The following is a 19,448-nucleotide window of genomic DNA, read 5'->3' on the forward strand; positions in this document are numbered from 1 at the left end:
CTTCAAACAACTTATTATTTCAAATAATGGTAAAAGTATTAAAATCACATTCTCTATTGAGTTACCCCCCAAATAATAACATTGTTCGAAACTACAACCTTGGCCTGCGGAATAGCAGGCACAACCGTTCCGGCAAAAATACGCTTTACTTCTTTTTTTCTTAGTTTTAAAATAACCTGTTTTTATTTTCTCCTTACATAATTGAACACTATTCTTCGCGTTTTTGTGGCACTTTGTTTAAATTTGCGGTCACTAAAACGTTTCAATCCAAGCCAATGATAAAACTAAGGCGAGCGCGATGTATAATGGCGGTTAATGACGACACAGACGACCTTGATGTCAGCCGCATAGACGCTAGCGCCAGATTCCTCTCTAGTGTATACTGTAAGAAACTCTATGCGTTTCAGTACAAGTGAACCCCGTGACTAGGCGAGGTTATTACGAATGATAAATGAAAACACTCCACGGGGACTGAAAACACACGTAAGCGCTGTTTCGCCTGCTGATTTGATGCGCATCGTTCCTCAGCCTCGCATTTGACGGCGCGCCAGCTGCGTTCTGTTTGTGTTTAATAAATAAACTGTTCAATATTTACTTATGTTATTTAAATATGTTAGTTAAATTAAATACGTCATTTAATTGTTAGATTGTGTTAAATAATTACACTATGCGCTTTGCGATAGTGTTCGTTACACAAATAAGCACCAAGTAGTGGTTTATACGTTAGACGTCGTTGTTACTCGACACTACAGCGCAATTCAAACCATGACGTTTTGTTTTTCAGGTAACATACACCTGACCAAACCCATGCCGGAAACAATTAAAGTCAAACCAGCGACATCGCCCAAGCTTACCTCCGACGTGAGTTCTCTTGTTCTCGTTCTCTTTGCTTTAATCGCACTGTGGAGATGATGTTGCGATGCGGCTCGTCTTCAAATCTGTGTTCGCAGAAAAGATTTTGCATCTACTCAGCACCCCCTGCTGGTTGAGTCTGTACGAATATAGTACACTGCTCGTCCTGAAATACTTACGAGAACCTTGTTTTGAGGTGATGGCCTAGTTGCAGTGTTGTAGAGCTCACCTTAAAGTAATCAGGCGGAGAATATACCGAAGACAATATATATATGAATTGCTGTTGCAAAATGGGCTTTCTAGTTTGACGGAAAAGAGAAACGTCCTGGCCCAATGCTTGAAATTCGTTAACCTTCGTGGGAGTATAAAGTATTAGCTTTTACAATTTGATTATTGATATTTCTTTTTTATGAAACAATTCGGTTAAGGATTCGTCAGCCACATACTCCAATTTATAATTACTGCTAGAAAAAGTCGTCTTCCACACGCTTGGAAATATCTGTGAGCTTCTTTCTTTTGGTTCTGGGCCTGCCCGTCGATAGCCACTTTTGAATAAAGTGATGTGTAGTGGTGTTAACAAACCGTACTGTATGAGTGGGTAAAACTGTCTCTCCCGTGCCTTGGCTCAGAAGACGCTGCCTTACATACACAATTACTCGTTAACCCACACTAATGCAGTCACCTTCTTATGGTACGCTATAAGAATGTTTTTTTCAGACGTCGTTGTACCGCCCTGTGTTCGCTTTCTAGTGGTGTTTAGCAGGTCTGCTAAAAATTAAGAAGGTAACAAATCAATAGGCATGGTTCACGGCAAGGTACACGCGGGAACACAAACTGTCGCATTTTCATTCAAACTCACCAAAACAGCGCATCCGCGCGCTGTCGTGCCAAAATCTTAAGCCACACAAGCATATATGTTTTGTTCCTTTTCTTCAGGCAGATTTAACCAGTCAATATTATCAGCTATTGTGACTGGATATTCTCAATTTTCTGCTGCATGTTTCGCAGACGGGTTTGTCTAACTTTTCTGTTAGAAGCTTTTGGTGTAAATTTTTTCTGCATGTTGACCTTTCTGTTCAACCCGGCGTGAGCGTAAAAACTCTAGTAACTGATATAGTCTGATAGCATGATCTCGAAGTTAGTAGGAAGGACTGCAACGCCTATGAGTTAGGTTTTATGCAAATGATAAATTTTATCTTAACGACCGCCACCCTCTCGCTTTCGTTTTACAATGTCTCTTGATTTTCTGCAATTTATTTGCACATTACAGAGCACCCAGCAAGCTTCTTGACAGTAGCATGCTCTTCTGACTCCCTACGCCATGATCTGGTGGACTGCCAATACTGGCAATGCCGCTCTTGAACAGCTCGTGGGTGGAAAGAATACAGACTGGTAGAAAAGTTGGGGTATCATTATCATGCTATTATGATTTCACCTAATCCACATAGTGCAAGGTTGGCAATAGAAGTTGAACTTTGACATGGCGCCCTATTTCCAACGTCATAAATTCACCATGATCTGTGGACTTGGCGGAAGCTTTGTCTCATTGGCTTTCAGTTTTTGTCACGTGCTCTCGGTTGACGAAGAAGAGGCGGTATTCTCGTGTTTTGTCCCTTTTGTGTCCCTTTCAAAAGTGTCCCTTTTCAGCGAGCCCTGATAGGCTGAAAGCAAACAACCGGATTTGACGTAACGCAAGCGTGGCGGAACCACTGCGTTTGACCGCGGCTTCTTCGAACAGGCGATTTGAATTTCAAACAGACGGTGTTTGGAAGAGTCATAATGCGCCTATTACCGCCTTGTTGTTGGCTCTCCGGCGGAACAAGCGGTCTAGAATCAATGTAGACAGGTTCGATATGCCCAAGAAGCATTCCGCCAGCATTTTCGCCTCTCACAGAGGACCGCGCGGTAGCTGTGCGACGAGCTCCGGGGCAACTTTTGTCGGCGGACGCGCGGGCTCAGCGCCGAGTAGCAAGTGTTATGCGCCCTTTGTTTCTTCGCTACCGGTGGCTTTCAGTCGGCGGCCGGTAATGAAGAGACGATATCGCTGTCGCAGCCCTCCGTGAGCCTGTGCATCAATACGCCACCACCGCACAGTGAAATAAAGGTTCGTCCGCGAGCTAGCTAACGGTCAGAGCTCTGAACGGTCAGCAGGTGCAATGTAATAAACGATCGTCTGTGCGATTTATAGCTGTCGAGCAGACGACCAAAATTACAGAAGCACTCCGCGTGACATTTATAACCCTTTATTTGTATTTTACCGATACGCATACCCGCTTCACGTTCGTGGACTTCTCGCGCAATAGGTACGTCGTTAAGAAACGTAAATCCCCCCTCTTGCACATTTTTTTACTCCTAGAGCTCCACAAAAATATCAACGACGTAAAGCACCGTTCCAGGTCCTTGGAAAAGCCCGCGTCGGCATGCTACAAATCCGTCGATGCCAAAATACGTAACTGGACGGTTATCGTGATGCACGGGCATTGTCACCGACCTCAACAGGGAGTCCAACCGCGAAAAACTGAGTAGCCGTAGCATTGTTTGCACTTCACTGGCACAAGGAAACAACTGACTGCAGCTGCCATCTTTGGACGTTCCTCCCCTTGTGGTGAAAACTTTCAACGCCGTACCGAACAAAATTTGCAGAACACGCGGTTTGAAACGAATTTCTAGCGAAAAAAGTAATAGTTTTGCCTCTTTCCTAGTCAGTAACAACGGCGCCTAAAAATGCCGTCCCAAATTTTGTTTTTCTATTTGTCAATAAAATAGCAATTACTCTGTTGGCGTATCGGTAACATACGAGGCCAGTATGAACCTTCCCAAAAGACTCAATGCATGGAATTTGTCCACACGTCCTTCAGTAAGCTGGAGGGTAGCATGTCCGAATTCAAGAAAATATATTAATGAAAACTGACTGCTTTATTCATTACGGCGCTGATTGAGTCCCACCTAGGCAAATACGTGAATCGGCAGCATCCGTACGCTGCGTCGTTATCAGGCGTAGCGTTCCCCTTTTCTAACTGTGTCAGGCAACAGACGGTCACGGACGTCTTTTTCTGGGATAACGCCACTAACTTGTAACACAGCAGCAGATGATAGTGTGACGGCACTGCCGGCAAGAAAGGTGACAACGGAACCAAGCTTGCATTGAAGCAGACAGCAAAACTACATTACTAAAAGCGAATGAAAGAACTATATAAATACGGTAAAAAGCATTACGTTCTTTAGCTCAACCGCATTTAGCTCGATTTTGGGTCAACGTGACGTTATCGCCTTGAGGTGTTTATGCTAATTTTAACCTGAAGAAATCTGTTTCACTTGCAAGCGTCAGCTGCTGTCCTCATTTTTTATAATACAGTCCAAGTGTTTATATATGTTTTATGCCCACTATTTGAGAGCTTGGTTTCTAGGCGTTGAATTACGCTTCACGTTGCCATAGCCGTACTCGCATAACGTCACTGATTGCTTACGTTCTGTATACGCAAAAAAACATGGCGAATTCACCGTGAATCTATGAAGTCGAAAATTGGGCCCCAGGATTGGATCAGAAATGGAACTTGTCATTAGACTAGGAATTGGCCAATCTTCTGGATTTTAGAAATTAGTGTACTGCGGGGGGGGAGAGGAGGGGGGCTTGGGAAATGCTAAAACTGCTTGGCGTTTTCAAAAAGTTGCGCTGCAAGTCTACCGTACGCGTTCTTTAGAAGCATGACCGGAGATGGCACAGGCTTACTGATGAACAAGGCGTTGGGCGTGAGCAATGAGTGAGCACTGGGCTGACGAGGTTGGCGCCCCGAAAATGTGACCATTGCGATGATAGCTAGAGCGTCTACAATAATAGTTTACGAGGCCTTGAATGAGGAACTCATGCTGACAGTGGACTTCGTAATAATAATGACCACCTTGTGCCAGCCATTACGTTGTGTACTATATTTTGTGTGCATGTTTCTCTGCATTCGTTTCACGCTCTTAAGATCAGACTTTTTCTCGGTCAAAATAGGTGCCAAGGTACACGGTTTTTGGCACAGGGCATGGCGCCGCATTTGACATAACCAATATGACGCGAATGCCCCAGAGCCAGTAGATTGCTACATTTGTTATATGCAGACATGACTAGTGCTAAGCCTACATTTGTGTGGGTACCGTGGACACGTTGTCTGGATAGGGGAACTTAGACGCGATTAGAAGCCATGCTGTAAATTCCCAACTTTAAGACACGGTACCTAAAGCTTTGAACATTTTGAACGTTTGGTTATTATTCACCAATTGCACCAACGTCACTTGTAGGGACTAAAAGGGAAGTTAGAATATACATGACACGATATGTTGCGATGGTTTCAACCAGTTAAGGGAGGTTTCCTCCGTCACTTAAGCGCTGGCGGTGAGAAACCGGTCGGTGCGTAGAAGAGACTTGGAAAAAAAATTCCCCGCATTTCCCCGAGGGGAAGAATGTGAAAGTGCGAATGCATGAGTTGAATTTTCGCGGTTCGGTAATGTTCGCGAAAGAGAGATCACACACACACACAACTACAAAGAAAGAAAGATGCATTCATTCACAGACACCTATTTGTGTTGTCGTTGTACTTGATTGCTAGAGCGGATCTCAGCTTTGAAATTTCGTGTCAGTACTCCTTTAAGCGGGTGCATTAGCTCTTCTCACGCCCAATTCCTGGCCAATCCCCCACGTGGGTATGTGCCATGTCAGCGGCCAGGCAGCGCGCGCCCATCTCCCCCAATTGCCAAAGAAGACGAGGAGATTCCTGGCCAATCCCCCACGTGGGTATGTGCCATGTCAGCGGCCAGGCAGCGCGGGGTGCATTAGCCCTTCTTACGCCCGATTCCTGGCCAATCCCCCACGTGGGTATGTGCCATGTCAGCGGCCAGGCAGCGCGCGCCCATCTCCCCCCGTTGCCGAAGAAGACGAGGAGATTCCTGGCCAATCCCCCACGTGGGTATGTGCCATGTCAGCGGCCAGGCAGCGCGCGCCCATCTCCCCCCGTTGCCAAGGAAGACGAGGAGCGCGCGCACCCGCAGCTGTTGCTATGCGGACGGCGGCGGAATGCGGACGGCGGTGGATGCTTCAGGCTCACTTAAGAAGTGCATTCGCACTTAAAAGGCTTGAAGAGTGCCCGCCTACTTTGTCGTAGCATTCCAGAACCTATACGATCAGGCCGACCTGTTGGTGTTTTCCTTCCAATAAATTAGGTTGCCGTCTCTCTTGGTCGTTCTATGTATGGGAATGTGTCAAGTGAACAACATGGTCGTACAGTATTGCCGTCAAAAGAGTGCACACACAATCAGCTTGAAAAAAAGAAGGATGTTTACGGACGATGATAAGTTCCTGCTTTTGTAGACAGCATTGGAACGTGTCTTGAATGTATCTGGGGGAATGCTGTTCTGGTGCAATGCTATGGGAGATGCTCTTATGCTATGGGGAATGCTGTATGGGGAATGCTGCTATGGGGAGTGCTTGGGGAATCTCGGGGAATGCTATGTAGAACTGAGCTTCAGCTGCACAAAAACCCTAGGTGAGCGGTATAAAAACAGGGCGAGAAATAGACCAAAGCATGGCTTGTGTTTTCAATTCCGAATTTGATGTTTTTGTTTTGTTTTCCACAAGCAAAACACGCCCGCATCAAGTAAGTGAGCAGTGCATGCGTAAGTGGTGTGGGCACAGCCGCTTCGATTAAATTTGCCCACAGAGAAAACAAGAGGAATAGGTCATAGTTTCTCAAAACGAAGAGGCTTAATTCGATTTCTTATGCAGCTAAAATTAGCTGCGTTTCGCTGGTTTTGGGGACCGCCGCTCATGTGGGAAAATTTCGGTGACTTACGTAGTTAGTCCCTGCTAGGTTTAGGAAGAATCCAAACTGTGGAATTGCCTGGTATTGGGGCGCTATTTGTTATTGCACTCAAATCGGGCTGACTACTTCTTGCTTCGAAAGCTGTAAATTATCGCTAGCTAATTCTTCGCCTAGGCTTTATGTAGTAGCTTAACAAGTCATGTGGTGACCGCTATCCAGCTTTTAATGCGTGGAATATTGGTGGCAGTGAATGATTCAAAGAGTGAAAGATCTTCGGTATATTTTCTTAAGTACCACATTCTTCGAAAAAGCGACGTTGTCGTAGTTACTAATTTCCCGTCCAGAAAATGGCCGCCGCAACAAAGCGTGTTATGAATAACGGACACATGTGTGATCTGAGAGGATTTGAACCTGCTTAGGTACAGGAACAGGTGAGCTTTCTACCAATTGTGCTCTCTCATTTTTATTGCATGGGAGAATGCGCTCAACTGCGACAGTATGAAGACACTACACGCTGGGACCATGACAGAAAAGTTGCTGTCATTTTCGTTGTTCCTATCTTTGTGGCACACACGCACAGTTCGGGGCTTCGACAAGCATCGGGAACTTTGCGGGCCACTCTTCCCGCTTTACGAAATGCACAACCATAAATTGCAAACGCAGGCGTTGTAGAATAAAGCCTGTCATGTGAACCTTAACGTGATAGCCCATGAGTATAACCAATGAACACAAGGCGCGGAGAAGTCGGATTTTTTGTGGCGTGTGCAAGTGTACTTGCTGAAGTAATTAAGGCTCTAAGCAGAAGAAAGAAAAGGGATTACTCATACGCGTAGACTGTGTAGCGCAAAGAAGGTAGGGAGAGGTCATGCGTGATTCAAGGCAAATAAACTGAGGGAAAAAAAGCAATCCAAATGAAACGCTGCGGAAAAGAAGTTATTAAAACGTTTCACCACGCTTTCGCCTTCGAAGCACGTAAGCAGACTTAAGTGCAAACAAGAATTTCGGGTTCTCACTCTTGCTGGGTAGCGGACAACCGGACGTTGACGTAAACGTCAAGTTCGCCCAGTGGTGGGAATAGCTTGTGACGTGTGCCACGAAGAAAGTCAATTCCCATTCGAGATATTACTGCTATATTTAGTGCTTTTTTGTTAGGTGGTTCTGTGTTGGTACAGAAGATGCGGTTGTCTTCCTTGTGATTGCTGGTAAGGCTTCAGCAGGCCTCCGAGAAGCGCGTATTTATGGTACACGCTAAAGGCATGAAACGATGCAGAGATGTTCTTGTTTGGGTTTCTGAATATTTAGGAACGTCATCGAGCCAGCCGAATAAAGATGATTGGCCTTATATTACAAAAGGAATTCCTCTTTTGAAAGCATCCCAAGTTTTTACCGGGGCGACCCCAGTTTTGAAGTACTGATCAGAGCCAGTCATGAGTTCAGTGATCGCTCCAAGTTGAATTGTCAGATCCGAGGTTCTTACGAACCAATTATCATTTTAGCACCCAGTAGGAAAGAGGTGTTAGAAAGCATTGCAACGACTTTGGAATTCTTGCTGTTTCTCCACCGGTCATATCCAACGCTTCGTGATCCTCATCATTATCCTGCCGCTACACTCAGATAGCCGCTAGATGTCATCTTGAACCGCAGACCCATCGTCAAGCGAGGCACTGACCTGCATACACCTGTGCGTGTAGAGATGCCACACCGGTGCAACTTCGATATCCTTTATGCGCGGCTCCTTCCCCCGAGGTGTCCTCCCGCAGCAGTAGACGTCACCGCCTTCTGGTGTGGCCAGCTCGCTCACAGCTGCAGCCGTTCACGTTCAGCAGGCTGCTGCTGCATCCGCTGACCGCTGGTCAATCAGCGTTTCTGCTGCTCAGCAGGCCAAAGAGATTGCCCCACTCTCCGTTGAGAGCGGGTCGAGCCGCTTCTCCACCTGGTTCGCGACCTCGCTGCTCCTACTGATCTCGTTCAGCAGACCGTGATTTCTCCACGAGCTCCGTCCGTCGAGGGCCCGTCTCGCCCATGTGCTGGCTGAGTCAGCACTAGAGACCGAAACTTGAGGCAAAATGCCTTTTTTTATTTGAGTCCGTATCGAGCCTATTTAATATATAAGCAGGGACTAAGGGAAGGGGAACATTTTAAACAATAGTTCACTGTGCCTATGCGCGCCTGTTTTGAGGTTCGTGCCTATACAAGTTTTTAAGCGCCTATAAATGCATTTTTTGGGCTCTCGAGTAGAGATTTTACCAACATCACTCGTATACCTCGGTGGAAAAATGGGAGATCTATTGTTGGACCGATGGGAATGCATAAGCATCTTGTCCCTCTCCATTGCAAACTTGAAGCTTGCTAATATTGCTAACATTGCTAATTCAACATTGCTAATTCACCTATGTGAAGCATTAGTCGCTGCTATCACCTCTTGGGCGAAGATCGCAAACAACACTTGCAAGAATTTCTTGCAAAAGTACTGCAAACAAAATGTACCATCCGAGTCGGCTCTTCGTAAGGAGTACCTGCGACCACTGTACCAGATGACGCTACAAGAAATTAGAAGAGAAATCGGTAAACTCCACATATGGATTTCTGTGGACGAGACGACCGATGCGACCGGACGAGTACTCGGTCACTTTTTAGTCGGAAAGCTTGACGCAGAAGAGAAAACAACACCTTTCCTGGTATGCTCAAAACAGCTAGAAAAAACTAGCGGCGAGACCATCGCCCGCTTCATGAACTCGTCCTTGAAGCTTTTGTACCCCACTGGAGCCCACGACGACCGAGTACTGCTGCTCTACACAGATGCAGCAGCTTATATGCATAAGGCTGGTGCACTTGCCAAGGTTTTTTATCCAGAATTATTGCACGTCACTTGTCTTGCTCACGCGATTCATTGGGTGTGAGAAAAGCTACAAAACTTGTTCAGTTCGATTAACGAACTGATAGCTGCAGGGAAGGCGGTGTTCCTCAAGGCTCCTTCCCGGGTTCGTGCTTCCAGAGAGAAGTTGCCGTGTGGACCTCTTCCACTGGAGCCTGTTGTTACTCGCTGGGGAATTTGGCTGAAAGAAGTGGAACACTACAACCAACACTTAAACGGTGTTAGGCTGTTGTTAGCAGCTTTGCAGAAGACGAGAGTGTCGCCGTGAGAAGGGCCCAGAAGTTTCTACAGGATGGTACACTTCCACGTGACTTGGCGTATTTGTGTGCCCATTTCACGCTCTTGGCAACAACAATGCAGAAACTTGAAAGTTCGGGCACCACGCTGACTCAAAATATTCAGCTGATTTTGGACGCCCAGAAAAGGTTCGCTAGTGCTCCCAGGAGACCTGTTGCTGACAGAGCTAGAGAAGCTTACATCTGTTTTGAAGAAAAATTCCAGACTTTCTGGGCTGAAAGAGCTGTCTGAGGTTTTTAGAGGCGGACATACGGCGATTCCAAATGGAATCCAAACAACTAACGTGCCGAAGTATAAGTACGCTCCGCTAACTTCCGTAGATGTGGAGCGTTCTTTTTCTTCGTACAAGTACAAGTACAAGTGAGAAAACACCAAACTTCAAGCCCGAAAACCTGGAGATGGTGCTTGTTTGTCACTGTTTCCACAGTCTTTCGCACAGTGTTGCGTCACCCTAAATATCTTGAAAGAGCGACCCTTGAGTGTTTCATGAAGGAAATAAAATTTTATTTTCGAAATCCCGATGTTTCTATCCTGTTTTTATCCTCAAAGCCGAAAAATTGCACTGAAATACGTCGCGTGAGTAAATATTATTCGAGGCTATATACGCCTATAAGGTAGCCCTTTGCAACTATGTATGCTTAAAGTACGATTGTGAGCGCCTACAATAGGCGCCTAAAACCCATTGGTTTAGTGCCTAAACTTCCGGTCTCTCGTCATCACAGTTGAAGATCGTGCCGACTGCGCTTTTCCTTACATCACATGACAGCAGCAGTATCACTTAGAGTTCAATGCAATGGCCATCGTAGCACATCCACCCTTCTGCTGCATATTGCTCGACTGCTTTGGAGATTTTTTGCTTTTACTTTCTCACAGTTACGACCCCGTTAGTACGGCATGTAGTGAGAATGCAGAACCAACATAGCGGTAATTTGTACCTTTCTGTTGCCTTTTGTAGGTGTACAGCATGAGACAGAACCCAAGAGGTCGGTGCATCATCATCAACAACGTCAACTTCGACGGCCCTTTAGAAGACAGGGAGGGATCCGAGCTCGATGCTGATTGCATGAAGACCCTTTTCACGCAGCTCCACTTCAATGTCACGGTCGCACTCAACCTCACACGCGATGTAAGCATATACATAAGGCTATGGTTTTAGACTACATACTTTTTGTGCTAGACTAGCGGTAGTACACGGCGATGCCCTGGTGGGCCACTATACTAATGAAACTAATGGGCGTAACACCAGTTCAGCTATTTCTTGCCACAATTATGTAATTCACCATGAAGTGCACAATTAGGAACTCCCGCGTGCTGTCAATACATTGGCTCCTACGGAACTGCGGGGTAATGAGGAAAGGCTGGAGCTCATGTTTTATTGGAGCTCTCCCGAAACACTCTACCAAGATCGTGCGCTCAAATTACGCTTACCCATAGGGCGTGTTATCTCAGTTGGTATGAAGGGTGCTCATCAGCAGCAATTTAATGATGAATAACATGGCTGCTACTGGGAGGTGCATGGTGTCAGAAACTCCCAAGAGATGGCGAGAGCTATGCAAACGCGGCAAAATTGAACTGAATCCCGTGTTCACAGGGGTGTGGGCGAAAAAAAAATCTCGCTCGCGTTTTTATTTGCGTATAACGAGAAAATCCTGAAATGTGTTTGTGGACAACTGTAACGGAGGCACTTGCAAGCAAAAAATTGGCTATACGAACCGCCTGTTAAGTTATTGTGTAATTGGTTAAAACGCGTAATGTTCCAAAAAGTGATTATTCCTAACCGGTGGTTTTTGGGGAAATTCTTATAAAACAGTGTCTTGCTACCTAGAAAAGTTACCTCGATCACAAAAAACCAGTTCGATGTCTGAGCTGGCGTGAGATAAAAAATACATATATAAAATCTATTTCAGGGCTTTTCACTCCCTCCCGTGTGTAATTTTTAAAAGTATACGCAATATTCAGCGACTACAGCATAATCACAATGGGCTACTGTAATTGGGAGCTACTTAAATCAGCAGTTTGGCTAGCCGTTGATACCACCTGTTAGTTGCTTGCAGTTCGTCAGGCGTGTTATTTATAGAAAAAGTTATTTCGCCCTTTTTACCGGCGCCGCAGGAGGAAATCGTTAAAATTGGTTTGTGTGTATTTGTAATGGAACATGACTTGCGAAAACCAATTGTATAAATCATTGATTTATCGAAAGATTGATTGATTGATTGATTGATTGATTGATTGATTGATTGATTGATTGATTGATTGATTGATTGATTGATTGATTGATTGATTGATTGATTGATTGTGAGGTTTACAGCGCCGACGCTCCGTATTAATTCTGAACACCTGAAAATTTTTAACGTGCGCTGAAACATCGAACACATGGAAGTTTTTGCTTTTGGTCTCTCTCAAAAATTAGTGCCCTTCCACTCTGTGAAGAAGGACGACCTGAAAAGCTGGACGAAGTCCACGGAGTGCACGAAACAAAATACCTTTATCGCAATTTTTGATGGAGCTTATTTACAAGCAAATTAGCTCAATGAGTCTCTGGCGTATCCAAGCTTTGTTCTTTCCGATAAACATGGAACTGCCTGTGTCCCTCCCGCGTCGTGCCCCTCCAGCGTTCCTCCCCCGTCATCACTGTTTGTGTAAGGCCTGGTTTAGACTGTTGCCGCAACTGTCGTAATAACTTTAAAGAATTGCGTCAGTTCACATCTCAAGCTACCGAACTGCGTGACATGGCATTTTTTCACGTCCCTAGATCACGATACGGGTTTTGCGTCGGTAATCTTAATATACCCAAACACAAACCCAATCTGCTCTACCACTACGGACTCCGGACAGGTCCCCTTGGGCCGTTTAATGTCCGAGTTTAAATCTCGCACCAGCACAACGAACATGCCTTCCATCAGTGCGGGCACGAAACCGATAGCCGCACTTGCACGCCTCCTCTCCTCCCTCCCACTATTCTCCACTACAAACCTGCGCACGCATAAACCGGCAACTGGTCATGTGCGCGTGCTTAGAAGTGACAGACGCCGTCGAAAATATCCCCTGAAAAGCTCTCTGAAAAAGTGGTATTCGCTCACGCCGGTGTTCCAAGAGGGCATTTTGCTGTTCATCCGGGAGCGACTCGCCGCTGCTCCACGAGCTGAACTTCATGCGCTAACGCCACTTACAGTAGCTATCCGTTGGTGCACCCATTCGGGCTTATTTTAGGGCCAACACTTCGATTCTTGCACTTCTTTCTCCAAATGAACGGCATGCATCCGTCCCTTAACGGTTTAAAACCTGGAAACCCATGAGCTCTGTTCTCACGTACAGACATGTGTTGTCCGTTTTCCTTCCCCCTCGTATGCGTCTTACTGTGTGCGTAAGATGTCTGTGTAACACATCAACCCACCCTAACCACTCGATTGAGGAGGACAGCCGACTAACCGCATTAAGCCATGTATTTCGACACCTAAATACCGGCACAACCGGCATTTTATCGGTAGGATCGTGAAGCCTAGGCGGGCGTGCACGCCTCCATTTTTGTACCCGCGAACCGTGCACGCGTAAACCGGCAACAGGCGTGAAAGACACCGGCGAAAATGTCGCTCGGAAGGCCTTCCTAGCTGAAAAATATGGACTCAAGCCGGCGTTCCAACTGGGAAACTTTCTCTTTTACTGCGTGGGATTCCCAGCTTCTAATGAACGGTATTGGAGCGGAAACGGCGACGGCGAGCATCGGTCGTTTTAGGGGCAGCCCTTCGGCAGCCGTTACCTCGGCGTCGTGCTAGCGGCGTCTGTTTATGTATGCGTAAACGAGTGAGCGAATGCAGGAGCGACGAAAGGAGGAAAACGTAGAGGCGCGTCTAGGGTAGCGTGAAGTAGAGTACGACACCTGCGGCTACGGCGTCATCTCTCTCACTGCCTTTCCTTCACACATGTTTCATGTGTCGCCATCAAAGAGCGCCCTCCACCTGACACTTTCCCCATACGCTGTTCCATTTTCCACTAATCCAAACCACGTGACGTTTTCGCGGGAGGTTCAAACATGACATACTACAACATGGTCGCTGCTCCCTTGTGTGGGATTAATGCGAACCACGTTACATTTGCGCGGGAGGTTCAAACATGATTTGCAACATTCTGGCTGGAGGCGGCGGTGCACTGCGAGGTAGCAGCAGAGTAGCGCACGCCGCCGTATGTTAGCTGATCACGCGAACAGTTCCTGAGACGCAGCAGAAATGCACCGTCACCGGGAAGACTGCAGCTAACGCTGCGCACAAATTGCATGGTAGGGAGTGTAGTTATCTTCAGTATATGTTTTACGCTTATTGGTGCATATGTTTATTTTTCGCAATCATGTAATTATCGCACTGCCGCCGTTAGAAGCCGTTTGCGCAACTGGCCAAATGGGCATCGGTGGATGCGAGGGGGAAAATAGTTGTGAAAGAGGTGTCAGCGGTGGTGAGGTGGAACCCGGGAGCGGCGCCGAGTAAATCAATGACACCGGAATGAAAACAGGGGGAGGGGGGGGGGGGGGCAGGATAGACATATACTGCTTTGCAGTAAAAAGCCGCCGCGGCCGGATTGGATATATCAGTCAATCAAGCATTTATTGGAGGATCTTTCAGAGCATTTATTTCGTTCCGAAATGCAGAATCGGACCAATAGCGTTGATTTACGGGAGAACGTAAAACTACTTTTTAGGCACTCGTATTGACTACATATATCAACAAAAACCACTTAGATATATGAACGGATTAGAGTGATATTGACAAATTTACGAAAACACCATTTCTCCCTTTTTTCTCGCGAAGGAGTACCACTTCGGAAGAGTACCATTTCGTCTTTACGCGTTTCCTCAGTGTTCCACACACATCATGTCTAATTAAAAGATCATTGCTAGTATCAGTTACGTAATTGTGTTTTACTCAAGTACGCCTATAGTTTGCTTTTTAGCTGAACAATGACGCCAAGAAGAAGTATTCAACGACATCAAGTCATTTTGCATTGTTTTTCTTACAAGTATATGAACATGTTCAAGAATTCTTCATAACTTTTGGCCTTCTGCCGACACGGAGACGGACATCCAGATAGACAAACGTTTCGCATTTTAGTTCCCAAAGAAAGACTGTTGTATTTAACACATATATATGATGACGAGAAACTACTGTGGTAAACAATATAGGAAGCTCTAACTCTTTCTACTGGTATGAAATTTTGCGGCGAGAAATACTATATTTGTAATATTGTTGAAAGACCCAGACGCCTTGGCAAAATTAATGAACTCCTAACCCCCTTTAGAGCTCTTCAGCCGCTTTCGCCAGAAGCTGAAGCTCTGCCATAAAAAAAGCAGAAAAGCGTTGTGTTTGGAAGACAGCCCTCCTTTTTCTGTTCACTATCACTGTGAGCATACGATATTTGTCAAACTTCACCATCGACCGTCCGTGCGCACGTCACTGCAAGTCGTCGTAATATTTATCATGCCTAACAGGCCATGATTGGAAATTTGAAATATCGGAATAATGTACGAAGTAAAGATGAGGAGAAAGTGATCAGTCTTTTTGCTGTCGTAAGGAAGAGACCAAGAGCAATGTTGGGATCGCGTTCAGAGACCTAAATTTTGTAAATAAGCAGTTACTTGAGTATTATCGCGACTAATATGCTTAATTTCAGTAACCTCCCTACGTGATCTTGACATTGCCGCGTTGGTTAGCCCACGATAAATAAATAAATCATTTCGAAAGAAATTTAATTTCTTGACTAATTAACCTATACACTAGGAATACTGGCCAAGTGTGGAGGCAAAATTTCACACTTAATCAAACATTTTTAATGTGCTACTTCTTTGGTCGATGCGGCGAAAATAGGTGGACCACACATGAATTAATAGCTCATCTGTGATGATTTTGCCGTATGAAACGTTCTGTGAAATGGCGGTTAGTAACGATTTAGTGAATGAGGCTAAATTCGGTTTTCTTTTTATGCAAAAAGCCTTGTGCGATTTCTGAGTTAACCAGCAGGTATTCATTGACTTCATTTGCTAAAATTAAATATTTGCTGTTAAAATTGAATATTAAAATTAAATGTGCAAAAATAAATATTTGCTCCCGGGAACGGTTACGGATCTCTTGGAACTGCCTCCATTGGGGACTTCTCGTCGGCGGCAGTCTTCGATACGTAGGTTATCTTGATGTGTATTAGGGTGGTGTCAAAAACTTCAGGGAGAACACATTTAAGATGTCTGCCTACTTTGTGCTTGTACCATTCTGCTGGTTGCTTGACGTGCTTCTATTGGTGAAGCATACCTTTCCACGTACCCTCATTCTCTCTAGAACTCTTCCGTGTGTGCCTTCTATACTTTTAAACATCGTCCTGGTTTCACAACTTGACCCCCTTCCACTTCGGAGCTGTTGAAAAGATGCGGAACAAACTCGGGTAAAGGGCCAAACTGTAACACGCACAAAAAATATTAAGCCTGTTTACCTCAAGCGAGAAGTGTAAGCAATGCTTTGATGTTTTATGTGCCGCCACGCAGGAAATGAAAGACCTCCTGAGGCGCGTGTCAAAAGCGGAATCTCACAGGTTCGCTGACTGCCTGGTGGTCATACTCATGTCTCACGGCGAGGAAGGGTTCATATATGGCAGCGATGGCGAAAAACTGCGCCTCCAGCATGACGTCTACGGGCCCTTCAACAACGAGGAATGCCCCACACTTCAAGGGAAGCCAAAGATTTTTCTCGTTCAGGCGTGCCGCGGAGGTGGGTGCACCTTTCCTCCGTGTCGTGACGAATACACTTCGCTCATTTTTTTCTAGAGATTTCTTTTGAGTAGGTAAACCTCAAGTGGTAGTTCCCTTATTTACAAGCAGTAAATTGTCTGACAAATTTGAGTGCTACTCTTTCTAGGACAAAACGTATAAGAAAGCAATTCCAATGCATAAAGAAACGACTTTTGTCATGCCTTATAGTGTTGAACACTTGTACTACTGTTTTCCCCAAAATGTGGCTTCGGAATCAGGTTGCAAAGCTCGTCGAAGAAATTTTAAAACAAAATGTTTACTCCGGAAAAGGCAAATGCTACATGAGTGTACGCAAAAACTCTCCCAAGAATACATTATTCATACAGACGAAACTTAGCGTCTGTTGCAGTTTTAAAGCAATTTATTTCCCTCACGTGGTAATAAGGATAGTTTTCCGGTCACATGCTGTCAAATCTTTTCAGTCCTTTGCATGTACAGTCGGGGGAGTTTATATGTACGGAATAATAAATGAAATGTAAGAATATGTACTAATGGAAGTATGATGCTTTAAAAATGAAAAATAAAAATGTAATAAACATATAAAGGTAAAAATTATAATAAATGAAATTTTTATGCCAATGAACACACGCTGAACCGCTCGTTTATTTCTCTATGCTAAATAACTTTGCTCGGGACAGCACAGCGGTTTGAGATAGGTGGCGACGCACTGGAAGTGGTAAGCGAATATATCTACTTAGGCCAAGTTGTGACCAAAGATTACAACCATGAGGCAGAATTAATTAGAAGGATCAGAACAGGGTGCGGTGCATATGGCAGACATTCTCAGATAATGAATAGCAGCCTACCATTGTCGCTGAAGAAGAAAGTGTTTGACAGCTGCATCTTACCGGTACTCACCTACGGGGCAGAAACTTGGAGGCTCACTAAGAGGGTTAACCTTAAATTGAGAACGACTCAGCGGGCAATGAAGCGGAAAATGATAGGTGTAACATTAAGCGACAAGAAGAGAGCGGAGTGGGTCAGGGAGCAAACTGGTGTTAAAGATATATTAGTTCAAATTAAGAAGAAGAAATGGACGTGGGCAGGGCATGTAATGCGAAGGCAAGATAACCGCTGGTCATTAAGGGTAACAGAGTGGATCCCTAGAGAAGGCAAGCGTTGCAGGGGGCGGCAGAAAGTTAGATGGGCAGACGAGATCAAGAAGTTTGCGCGGATAAATTGGTCACAGTTGGCACAGGACCGAGGTAATTGCAGAATAATGGGAGAGGCCTTTGCCCTGCAGTGGGCGTAGATAGGCTGGTGATGATGATGATGATGATGCTAAATAACAGCGACAATTAGGGCCGAAAATGTGAGCCCATTGGCGCCAGCGACTATGTGACCTACGGTGCTGTCTCCATGAAGCTTGAGAGCTCTCGCAGAACATTGCTGTAGGCTGCGTGTGTCTATTTGGGACGCCCGTACGTGTTTCGTAGAGCGCTGCGCTCTCCGTTTTTCAATGCTCTCGCACACTCGCAGTTCAACCTACGGAAGAAACACACGTGCTTGTATCTCAGCACTATTACGTCATTTCTGAATGAGCCTGTCATTGGAGTGAATGCGGCTCAAAAAGCGTCATCAAAGTGCGGGATGATGCGTTTTGCAAGCGCTCACTTGTCCAGCCTGTTTTTGCTGTTGTAGGTGCCAGTGTCAGTGCTTTCACGCGTTCTGTAGATTTTTTAGTCATGGTGTGTTGAAACTCACATATTTCATACTCCAGCTTGGACGATAGGTCAAGGCATGACTTTGCGTGCTTTCTCCTTTCTGGTTTGGTGAATGAGAAACGTTAATGTGATTGAGCTACGTTCCAGTGCGTAACCGTTTTGGGTAACCTTTTCTAATGCGCTTTTACGCAGGCGAGTGGGACAGCGGAACCGATGATGTCAGGATAAGGGCGGACAGTCCAAACATACCAGACGGGAACTCCACGGTGACTTCCGAGCCAACCCGCAACCGGATACCTGTTCTGTCGGATATGTACATCGCATACGCGACTATTCCTGGGTACATCGCACTCAGAAACAGGGCCATGGGATCCTGGTTTATGTCGGCAGTAACCAAAGTGTTTAGTGAGCATGCCTGCTCCATGTCCCTGGATGGTCTGATGCATCGAGTGCACGAAATGGTGATGGAATGTCAAACTCTCAGGGGAAACAGGCAGACACCAAGTGTCAACAAAAACGGGTGGACGAAGGAATTTTATTTCAACCCTGGTTACTTTGTGTAATACAGTTTTTCCGTTTTTTGCAGAACTCCATATATGCGTGTTCTTCTGGCTCGGAATCTAACAAGGTCGCGCAAATACTGGCCGCAATTGATCCAATTATCCGCCAAAGCAGAGTATAAAATGATTATATAGTTCCCAAACATAGCCCAAATTCACAAAACGTCGAGACAATAACATGCATCATTTGGCATTCTTGTTCTATATAAACATTGCTCACACATTCATGTACTTACTAGCCCTTCTGCTTGTGCTTTAATCACAAAAGTGGACAATAATCCCCGTTCTAAGAATAACATCAATCAACCGCCGAACATAAACTTTACGCATGTTGGCCCTAAGTACCACTGCTTTGCGACACGTATATCTACCGCGAAGACACCGATTTACATGGAAATAGCCATAGAGAAATGCTATACAATGTCATCGTGTATCGCCTACGGATAACCAGTCCTGGGTGCTGCAGTAGCCCAAAATGCTTGTTTTGTTACCCTCGCTTTCAATGATTATTATGAAGCCCAAAGAATGCTTTTGCGGTGTTCTCTTATTCATGAAGGAACCCTTACATGCCTTCTTGGAAATAAAAACACTTCGACCAATCTTTTTATTACGCAT

The 19,448-nt window shown here is 45.4% G+C and overlaps 1 protein-coding gene across 1 annotated transcript; it reads left to right on the plus strand.

The window, feature by feature from the left end:
- The first annotated feature begins 787 nt into the window (after positions 1-787).
- Positions 788-18,866, plus strand: LOC144147058 (caspase-2-like). Its single transcript, XM_077679087.1, has 4 exons — positions 788-861; positions 10,781-10,951; positions 16,346-16,568; positions 18,466-18,866. Exons 1-4 carry the CDS (start codon positions 808-810, stop codon positions 18,834-18,836), a joined length of 819 nt encoding a protein of 272 aa, XP_077535213.1. The 5' UTR covers positions 788-807; the 3' UTR covers positions 18,837-18,866.
- Positions 18,867-19,448: the final 582 nt, after the last annotated feature.

The sequence above is a fragment of the Haemaphysalis longicornis genome, unplaced genomic scaffold (assembly GCF_048455015.1).
Source record: "Haemaphysalis longicornis isolate Haplotype H1 unplaced genomic scaffold, Haemaphysalis longicornis Haplotype H1 scaffold_7, whole genome shotgun sequence".
Lineage (NCBI taxonomy): Eukaryota > Metazoa > Arthropoda > Arachnida > Ixodida > Ixodidae > Haemaphysalis > Haemaphysalis longicornis.